Source organism: Calliopsis andreniformis, chromosome 5, assembly GCF_051401765.1.
Source record: "Calliopsis andreniformis isolate RMS-2024a chromosome 5, iyCalAndr_principal, whole genome shotgun sequence".
Taxonomy (NCBI): Eukaryota; Metazoa; Arthropoda; class Insecta; order Hymenoptera; family Andrenidae; genus Calliopsis; species Calliopsis andreniformis.
The window spans coordinates 14,657,334-14,668,027 of NC_135066.1; the positions used below are offsets into that span (position 1 = coordinate 14,657,334).

At 33.3% G+C, this 10,694-nt stretch overlaps 3 protein-coding genes across 5 annotated transcripts; 1 reads left to right on the forward strand and 2 right to left on the reverse strand.

The window, feature by feature from the left end:
• The first annotated feature begins 53 nt into the window (after positions 1-53).
• Positions 54-4,635, forward strand: Ttc30 (tetratricopeptide repeat domain 30). Of its 2 annotated transcripts, XM_076378826.1 has the most exons (9): positions 54-841; positions 978-1,043; positions 1,136-1,474; positions 1,530-1,665; positions 1,738-1,902; positions 1,972-2,240; positions 3,426-3,833; positions 3,911-4,295; positions 4,366-4,635. In XM_076378826.1, exons 1-9 carry the CDS (start codon positions 776-778, stop codon positions 4,506-4,508), a joined length of 1,977 nt encoding a protein of 658 aa, XP_076234941.1. In that variant the 5' UTR covers positions 54-775; the 3' UTR covers positions 4,509-4,635. The 2 variants fall into 2 exon arrangements, with proteins under 2 accessions (XP_076234941.1, XP_076234940.1); XM_076378825.1 differs by having other exon boundaries at positions 3,911-4,587.
• LOC143179533 (zinc finger CCHC domain-containing protein 17) lies at positions 1,847-3,496 on the reverse strand. Of its 2 annotated transcripts, XR_013001979.1 has the most exons (3): positions 3,128-3,496; positions 2,215-3,039; positions 1,847-2,130 (listed from the first exon to the last, which is right to left on the reverse strand). XR_013001979.1 is itself a non-coding variant. In XM_076378831.1 (2 exons), the coding sequence occupies exons 1-2, from the start codon at positions 3,242-3,244 to the stop codon at positions 2,371-2,373; spliced, it is 786 nt and encodes a 261-aa protein (XP_076234946.1). In that variant the 5' UTR covers positions 3,245-3,496; the 3' UTR covers positions 1,847-2,370. The 2 variants fall into 2 exon arrangements, 1 of the variants encoding a protein (XP_076234946.1); XM_076378831.1 differs by having other exon boundaries at positions 1,847-3,039.
• Positions 4,636-9,552: 4,917 nt separating the features above from the next.
• On the reverse strand, positions 9,553-10,605 carry LOC143179163 (uncharacterized). Its single transcript, XM_076378259.1, has 2 exons — positions 10,514-10,605; positions 9,553-10,430 (listed from the first exon to the last, which is right to left on the reverse strand). The coding sequence occupies exon 2, from the start codon at positions 10,228-10,230 to the stop codon at positions 9,553-9,555; it is 678 nt and encodes a 225-aa protein (XP_076234374.1). The 5' UTR covers positions 10,231-10,430; positions 10,514-10,605.
• Positions 10,606-10,694: the final 89 nt, after the last annotated feature.

Genomic DNA, 10,694 nt, shown 5'->3' on the forward strand with positions numbered 1-10,694 from the left:
ATACATTATATCGAATCTGCAAAACACCTATTGGCGCAATGCTGATCGGAACGTCGATCCTCGGTGTCCATTAATTCCTACTAAGATTGCACGTAGCCGCGCGTGCATACGATCGTGCGTTTAATATCGGGACCAACGACATATATCGGGCCTTTCTTCGAAAATTCATTTAAAAGAGGCTAGGTCTGCCTCTGGATTCGCCGTACTTTTTTTCTCTTCTCTCCGCGCTCGAACGTCCTTTAGATAGCGCCACTTTATAGCCGCCGGGTCTTTTTTTTTCGTCTGGAGCATGATTTCTTGCGTTCTGTGGGTTTACGAAAGAATCTTCGATTACTGTGCGCTAGGTCATGAAACGATTCTTATCGCGTTCAACGACTTGCATTCTGGGACGAATATTTCGGAATTTGGATCAATTTAATGGCCAGTTTGTAAAGTGGATGTCAAGTGCGGGTGGAGAGGTGATCGTGTTAGGACTATGCGCGAAACTTTAATTGTAAATGGAGATAAATGTACAGATTTGTTGTAAAGAATTATTTTAAGTTTGATGAATAAATAATTGTTTTTTGTACGCTGTATGGTTTTTTATTGAACAAATTATACGTGTATTACAGTAGTTTACCCTTCTGCCTAAAAATAGCAATTGTTTCCATGGTTACGAAATGTACGTTTTATCAAAACATTAAATGCGTATGTATGAAATAGTTAAATAATTAAAACGCTGTGGAATACGCAATTATTAAAAGTTTGTAAATAAAGTAACATTGTTAATGAAAATATGAGTACTTTTATACAGAATGTGCATATAAAAGATGGAGAATATACAAAGACAATTTATACAATGGTAGATTACATGTCCAACTATTGTTTTATGATTTAACTTTTTGAGAATAGAGAAGATTATGTGATTTATTGATAGACTTCTAAATAACTTCCCATGTTATTCAATTAAAACATGAAATCAAAATGCCTTTTTTCAGATTAAAGAACAGCGTTATGCAGAAACCATAAAAGTTTTAATTGTGCTTCTAGATTCTTATCCTTCTGTATGTAAGACTATCTTAAAGTATTATAATTTTTCACTTTCATTATGGACAGTTGTGTATGTATTATACATTTTGGATAAATTATTTTACAGTCCAGACCTTGTTTGTCTCTTCTTGCCCACTGTTATTTTTATACGCAAGATTTCATAGCTTCTGCACAGTGTTATGAAAAATTAGTTCAACTTTGTCCAAGTGAAAACATATATAAATTATATCATGCACAATCTTTGCATCAAGCGTGTATATATCAAGAAGCTTGGACAATATGTTCTAACATTGTTAATCAAAGCAACTTAGAATTTAAAGTAAAAAAACTACAAGCAGCAATAAAGTATGGACAAGAAGATATGGTTGTTGCAAAAAATCTTATTGACCAATGTCCAACAGATGATGTAGATACAGAAATTAATTTAGGATGTCTCTTGTACAAGGTATTAAAGTGAAGTAAATATTTGTCTACAATTTTCTGAATTTTGCTTTTTTTAGGAAGAGCAATACGAGCAAGCATTAAAAAAATTTACGAATGCATTACAAATAACAGGTTTCAAGCCTCATTTATCGTATAATGTAGGACTTTGTTACTTTAAATTAAAAGAATATGCTGCATCACTAAAACATATTGGTAAAATTTGTAGTATGATAATTACTGAAAAGTTTATTATTGTTTAATTTAACTTATATTATTTTATATTAGCTGATATCATTGAACAAGGTATAAGAGAACATCCAGAGTTAGGAGTAGGGATGACAACAGAGGGTATAGAAGTACGTAGTGTTGGAAATACATTAACACTCCATGAAACTGCTTTAACAGAGGCATTTAACTTGAAAGCTGCCATTGAATATCAATTACAAAATTGTAATTATAAACAAGTAGTTTCAGTTACTTCATACATTTAGCATTTTATAATTAAATTATTACTTTTAGACGAAGCAGCAAAAGAAGCATTAACAGATATGCCTCCAAGATCTGAAGAAGAGCTTGATGCTGTTACTTTGCATAATCAAGCCTTAATAAATATGGATACAAAACCAAGTGAGGGATTTGAGAAACTTCAGTTTTTATTGCAACAAAATCCATTTCCACCTGAAACATTTGCTAATTTATTGCTGTTATATTGCAAATATCAATACTATGACTTAGCTGCTGATGTTTTAGCAGAAAATGTACATTTGACTTATAAATATTTAACACCAGTAAGTATAATTTTTAGTGTTACAATATTCTGTGTATCATAAATGTTTCCATTAGATATATTTTAGTGCTTTGAAGTATTATAAAAGTAGTATAAAAATTAACTTTCAGTCATGCTGCAATTATCATTTATCATCCATCAGGATATTTGCTTTTTGAGTGTTTACATTTCTTTGCTCTTTTTTCTAAACTTTCTGAACGTTTTCGTTTATGTGCTTTTACATCGTGACTAGAACTATCACTGGAACTTTCATCACTGGTAGAACTATTATGCTTCCTTTTCTTTTTCTTCTTTTGATCTTTAGAGTGTTTCTTCTTCTTTTTTTTGACTACTTCTTTTTTATCAGAGTCACTATCATCTGTATTTTGTTTGTGTTTCTTACTTTTCTGTTTTTTCTTTAATTTCTTATGTTTATGTTTCTTTTCTTTCTCAGTTGTTTCAGTTTGTATCTGAACAGGGGCTTCTTCCTCAATTTCAGGAATCAATTCATACTTCTTTCCATCAGGAGACATAAAACAATCTTTAGATAAATGACCAGCTGTTCCACATTTAGTGCATGTAGTATTAAGAACAGCTTCTAAATGTATAGCTTTAGATTCATGCTTCCCCATAGTTTTTTTCTTCTGCATATCTCTTTGTAATTCTACACCATTTGGATCTAAATCTGTTCCATTTCCCTGGTTTACATATTTCATAGACAATCCTATTTTACTATCATCCCCGATAGAAATAATTTTACACCACACTCTTTCTCCTCTTTGCAAAATTTCTGCAACATCGTCGACATGAGCAGTGCTTACCTAACAAAATTATATAAAGATAAATTACTTAGATCATATAATATGAACAATTCCTTTATGTTTCACAATGAATGCATTATTTTACTACCTGAGATTTATGTATTAATCCTTGTGCTGCACAGCCTGGGATTTTAATAAAAGCTCCGTAATTTTGTACGGATGCAACTTCTCCCAGAAATATCTGATTTAGTTTGCAATTCGCCATTCTTACACAGTTTAATAAAAATACCTCTACATATCAATTATATGCACAGAGCAGATATCAATCAATTAAGAAATGAGTTTGGAGGTTAGGTTTCGTTTACTAACAATATTTGAATTCAGGACTGTAGCAAGCGGCGAAAGATGAGGGTGATAATAAATGCAATTGTATCAATACTTTTCAGTATTTATATGATTTCTTGGATGCATTAATTACTCAACAAACATCGCCAGAGGAAGCATATCGTAAATTCGATGATCTCGGTAACAAACACATGGAAATATTAAGAAAAGCGACAAAACGAGTTCAAGAGGCAAGATTAAACCATGATGATGTCGCTGTAAAAAAGGCGGTAAATGATTACGAAGAAGCTTTGGAAAGATATGTTCCTGTTTTAATGGCACAAGCGAAAATTTATTGGGAACTTGGAAATTATACGCAAGTCGAGAAGATTTTTAGGAAAAGCGTGGAATTCTGTAACGAACATGACGTATGGAAATTAAATGTAGCTCACACACTCTTTATGCAAGAAAACAAATTCAAAGAAGCAACAGGTTTCTATGAGCCAATCGTTCGAAAGAAATACGAAAATGTTGGTTCTTATTTTTACTTATTTATCTTTTTCGTACATTATAAATTATGGATTATAATATATAGTTGAAATTTCAGATTTTAGATGTAAGTGCTATAGTACTTGCCAATTTGTGCGTCAGTTACATTATGACTTCTCAAAACGCAGAAGCTGAGGGACTTATGAAAAAAATAGAGAAAGAGGAACAAGCGGTGTCGCGGGAAGATCAAGACAAAAAATTGTTTCATTTGTGCATTGTCAATTTAGTGATTGGAACACTGTATTGTTCTAAAGGGAATTACGAATTTGGTATATCTAGAGTGATGAAAAGTCTAGAGCCCTACAATAAAAAGTTAGGAACAGACACTTGGTTTTACGCGAAGAGATGTTTCCTGTCCCTTTTAGAACAACTGGCTAAACAATTAGTGATTTTAAAAGACACTACGCTTCAGGAATGCATACAATTTTTAGAGCATTGTGAAGGTATATTTTTCTTCATTACTGCACGAAATGTTTGCATTATTTTATCGTTATTTTTTTTTTTTTTTTTTAGTTTATGGAAGAGATGTGGTGACGGTGGTGGAGCAACCTCTCGATATGCACGATATGCTTTCTATTACCCCGCAAAGCAAACAAACAGTTGTTTATGAGGCACGATACTTGAAAGCCCTATTTTTAAAACTACAAATGTCTTGAAACATGCAAATTTACTTACATAAATGTATATGTTTATAGAATTGTTCAAAGAAAAACATTAATGAAATGTATGTGCATATATTTGTTTTAGTAATAATAGAAAACATAGAAAAAGTATTAAACGTAAACAAAAATAGAAATATATTTGATAAATCTCGGGGATCTTTTTTTTTTTATTTTTATCCACTTTTTTAAATTTCTTATGTTAATTTCTATTAATAGATTTTGTAATACATAGCTATGTATGTATTACTTTATATTCATCATCATGAATATAAAATTATTTTTAATAATTATAAATTATATGTAGTCATCTCAAATGAACAATATAATTGTAATTATTCTCTTTGGTTATTGTTAATATGTAATGACTTGCATGGGACTGTGTGTGTGTGTGAGTGTGGCGCCCTGGGTGGCGAGGCGCGGCAGTTGTGATGGAAAAGTCAAGTCAAGAGGCGTCATGTCGCTGTAACGTTTTATCTAGAGAAAACCATTTTGCGTTTGCATATGTATGTGTATATCTTATTAACGATACAAATAATCATCAAGACAAAATACAGGAGTGTATTTATTTACCATAAACAACAGGTTATGGGCCCAGTAATTGGTCGATTAAATTGGATACAATTTTTAAGGTTATAACACGAGGTGAAATACATAATGGCTTTGACTTCAAAGAATACGTTCAATATTGATCCACTGAACGGCAAGAACTACCACACGTGGAAATTTAGAATCGGAACGCTGTTAGCTGAACAAGGTGTGGAAGGTATGATTGAAACCGAATTTATAAGTTCGAACTACACTGACGAAAAAAAACGAGAGGAAGCTAAGAGGAAAGACAGCAAATGCAAGTCCATAATTGTTCAGTGTGTTGATGATAATCGGATTGAACTCATTAGAGGAAGAGAGACAGCCTACAGCATGTGGAGAGCACTAGCAGAAATGTTTGAAAGAAAGGGATTGCCAGGTCAGTTGTATCTGAAGCGACAGCTGATGTCATTAAAACTACGCGAACATGAAGACCTAGATGAGTTCCTTACAAAGTTTGATGATATTCTGTGCCAATTACGAGCAACTGGTGCAGATATAAAGGAAGAAGACACAGTGTGTCACTTATTAATGTCATTGCCAAAGTCATTCGAGATGGTAGTGGCAGTATTGGAAAATGTGTCGACTAAAGACTTGAATCTGGACGTTGTAAAGTCACGACTCAGGAGTGAAGTAGAGAAGCGGAAGCTGACTAGAGGAACTAGTTCAGAAGAGTATTCAAAATCAGCAGCGTTCATATCGAATAAGCCAGGAGTATGTTATGGCTGTGGTGAACAAGGTCATTATAAAAGAGACTGTAGAAGACTAAGGGATGATCGGAAGAGACAAGGCTGCAATGGCGAGCGGTCAGAAATTAATAAAGGACAGTACGGGAACAATCAACTACGGGTACGTAGAAGTGGAGATGGACAAGGCATCACACGAAGATTCAACAACAATGTGGATCGAACATGGAATAGGCAGAGTGAACATAAGCAGCACTGGGGGCAACGGAAGGAGCAGCTGAAAGGAGGAAATTGCGCAGAGAAATGCGAGCCAAGTGGTACCAGAAATGACAAGAGTATCTGCTTCATGAGTGACTGTGGGCCGGAAGTGCAAGACGTACAGAGGGATGAGATTACATTCTTCTTGGACTCAGGTTGTACAGATCATTTAGTCAATAGAAAGGAATATTTTTCAAATTTAATGACTTTAAAGAAACCAATTAAAATTGCGATTGCAAAGAGTGATAGTTATATACAAGCTATAGGGATAGGCAATATTAAAGTACTAAGCTATGTTAACGGTGAAGCAATAGACTGTACTATTAAAAATGTATTTTATGTACCTAGCTTAAGGAAAAACCTTCTATCTGTTAAAAGGTTAGAGATGTCGAACATTAAGGTAGTGTTTGAAAAGGGCCAAGTGAGACTATTTAATGGTTGTGATTTAATAGGCATTGGGAATAGAAATAATCTGTATGAGATTACGTTTGAAATACTGAATAATGACTGTTTAAACGTAGAAACTGAAGATGATAATGTAAGGTTATGGCACAGAAGGTATGGTCATGTTTGCTATCCGAACTTAGAAAAGCTTATAAAGAATGATATGGTAGACGGTTTAAACAATTTGAAAATGAACAAAATCCAATTTTGTGAATCTTGTGTATATGGAAAAATGAACAGATTAAAATTTGGACAACGAAATAGAGGTAAAAGATTACTGGAAATAGTTTGTTCAGATATATGTGGACCTATTAATCCAATTTCATATGATGGCTGTAAATATTTTATAACATTTATTGATGATTACTCAAGTTTTGTTTGTGTCTATTTAGCGAAGAATAAAAGTGACTTATTTAGCTGTTTCAAAGAATATGTGCAGATGGCACAGTCTAGGCTTGGACAGAAAATATTGACAATAAGGTGTGACAATGCCAAGGAATATTCATCGCATGAATTTAGGGACTACTGTAGTGAGAATGGCATTATCATTGACTATACAGTAACTTATACACCACAACAAAATGGTAAAGCGGAGAGGTTTAATCGAAGTCTTGTGGATATGGCAAGGACAATGATGGAGGAATCGAACACTCCCAAAGAGCTTTGGAACGAAGCTATTAGGACAGCAGCATACCTTTTAAATAGGAGCCCTAGTGCAACTTTAGATGATGTTACGCCTGCTGAACTGTGGTATAATAGAAAACCGAATGTCAAAAATTTAAGAGTATTTGGTTCAACAGCCTATGCACATGTTCCTAAGGAACTACGAGGTAAACTAGACTCAAAAGCTGAGAAGTGTATTGTGGTAGGCTATTCATATACCGGGTATAGACTGTGGAATGTAGAAAAGAAAAAATTAATAATAGCAAGAGACGTTGTATTTAATGAGAAGTCATTCTATTATAGAAAGGAACAAGTTAATGTACAAGGCAGAGATGAAGATACAATGGATGAATCTGAAAAAGAAGAAGCGATGACTGAAACGGAAATTAATAGTGAAGATCATGCAGATGAAGCTGTGGAAACAGGAAGTGAAGAGTCATACAACAAAGACATGGATGGAATGCATAAGAGGACAAGAAAGTTACCTTCAAAATATGACGATTTCGAAATGTACATGGCATTCGATGCAGTGGCTTTCGTAGAGCAATGTCCAGCCAGTGTCGAAGAACTTCATGGAAGACATGATGAGCATTTATGGAAAGAAGCGATGGAAAGAGAATTGGATTCAATAAATAAGAATAGAACCTGGGAATCAATCAAAGTAGAAGACAGTGCCGAAGTCTTGGACACAAAATGGGTTTATTCCTTTAAACCACATGAGAAAGAAGAAAGGAACAAATATAAAGCGAGGCTAGTAGTTAGAGGATTTGCTCAAGAAAAAACATTTAACTATGATGAAATATACTCACCGGTCGCGAAGATGGCAACCATAAGAACACTACTGGCAATAGGGAATAAATACAATTACTATTTCGTACAATTAGATGTAACAACGGCATTCTTGAATAGTAAAGTAAATGAGACTATATATATATACCCACCGAAGGGAGTAAAATGCAAAAAGGGGTATCTGCTAAAATTAAATAAGTCTCTGTATGGGTTAAAACAGGCGTCGCGTTGCTGGAATGATGATATTAATAACTATTTAATACAACTAGACTTCAAAAGATCAAGTAATGATTTTTGTTTGTATTCCAAAGAATGTGAGAAAGGAGTTATATACTTGTTACTGTATGTGGATGACATAATTTTGGCAGGTCCAAATTGTAAGCTTATAGAACTGTGTAAGGTTCAATTAATGAAACGGTACAATATAAAGGACAAGGGTAAACTGAAGTATTTCCTAGGATTAGAAATAGAGTACAATAGAGATAGTGGGATACTAAAGATAGGTCAAGAAAGATACACATTGAATATTTTGAGACGCTTTAATTTTGAGAATGCTAAAGCATGTGCCACGCCAATTGATCCAAAGTTAAAATTGAAATTACATGACAGCAATAACAATGACATGATAAATAAGCCGGTTAAGGAATTAATTGGGTGTTTAATGTATCTTATGTTGGGCACAAGGCCGGATATTAGTTATGCAATAAACTACCTTAGTAGATATCAGGACAAGTCACATTATGAGGTATGGAATTATCTAAAAAGAATTCTGCGATACTTACGTGGTACATCTAATTTAAGATTAATGTATGTTAGAAGCGAGACTGAGTCTACATTGATTAGTTATGTTGATTCTGACTGGGGAGGCGATATATATGACAGAAAATCTGTCACTGGCTACTTGATAAAAGTGTTCGACAACACAGTGGCATGGGTGACAAGGAAACAAAAATGTGTAGCGTTGTCGACAACAGAAGCAGAGTTAGTAGCATTATGTAACGCAGTGCAGGATAGTATCTGGTTTAGGAAACTACTAATGGATATGAACATAGTTGTTAAGCATGTAATAATGCATGAAGATAATCAGGGATGTATTTCGTTGCTTAAGAGCCCAGAAAATAATCACAGAGTTAAGCACATAGACTTGAAGTACAATTACATTGTAGATGAAATGAAGAAGGGAAGTATAATAGTGCAGTATATAAACACGGAAAACCAACAGGCGGATATATTGACGAAGGGTCTACCAAATAATCAGTTTCACAAATTGAGAAATGAGTTGGGTTTAGTTAATGCTAATAACTAGAGAGGGTGGCGATCTATGTAGAATACATATAATAGAGTAGAATACATATAATACATTATAAATGTGTATGTGCAAGTCATTAAGAGAGGGTGTTAATATGTAATGACTTGCATGGGACTGTGTGTGTGTGTGAGTGTGGCGCCCTGGGTGGCGAGGCGCGGCAGTTGTGATGGAAAAGTCAAGTCAAGAGGCGTCATGTCGCTGTAACGTTTTATCTAGAGAAAACCATTTTGCGTTTGCATATGTATGTGTATATCTTATTAACGATACAAATAATCATCAAGACAAAATACAGGAGTGTATTTATTTACCATAAACAACAGTTATCATCCATTTGTTTGTTATTACCATCCAAATGTTTGTTATTAAGGTTTAATTCATTAAATAATTGTTTTTTAATATCAGACTCTTTAGTAGTAAGATTGAAATATGCTGCTAATATTTTATCAGCATTAATGTCTTCATTAATATTATCCAAATGTTTTCTAACTTCTAGTGCCATACGTACATCTAAATTTTCTTTTTTTATTTGAAGTAAGAGGTCAACAATTCTTGTTACCCTATTATACTTTCGAAAGACCCTCCTTTTGCGGTGCTTATTTAATAACTTATGAAGTATCACTTTAAAGAAGTTACCAGAAGGATCATTATCAATCAACTTAGTAAAAGCTATGCAACAAATTTTCTTTCTATGGTTAATTTCTTCTCGTAACTGTTTTCTCTTTTGTTTATACATTTGAAAGTACATTTCAGCTTCAGACTCTTTTTTTCTCTTAAGACGTTTTGCTAATCTTCTATACTTAATTGTTTCCTTACGCAATTTTGCAAGATCATTATTCCACCAAATTTTCTTGCTATTATCATAATCATTATTCAGTTGTACCACAATATTGTCAGTAGATACTACCAAATTATCTATAGCTGATGTATCATGTATACATTGCTTACTAACTTCATTGTTATTTTCTTCTTTCACTATATTCATTGTTCTGGTATTATATATAATTAAACTAATAACTCTTACTCTTATTAGCTTCTTAATTGACACTTATAAAGATTAACGTTACAATTTTATGTTTTGAGTATATATTGTAAAGTATTCAGCCAATAGTTTCTGTCTGTAAACAGCACACTTATTGAAGAACCGAATGTGTAAGCATTTACGTTTATCTTCTTTGTTTCAAACTGTAGATGTAATATTCATATAAGCAATCATTTAGCATGTACATAACACCTAACAATATTAGAAAATTGCGCTCGTAACATACCTATTTAATTTACACAAATATATTCGACTTATTCTCTTTCTTCAGTTCTGCTACAGTTATCTTATTCATTCTTGTAACTTCTTCATAATGATATTATCTTTATATGTTTATGTTTTGGAAGTTTGAATTCGATTTTATTAACCGATACGACCGATCCCGAACTTGACGCTTGACACTTCGG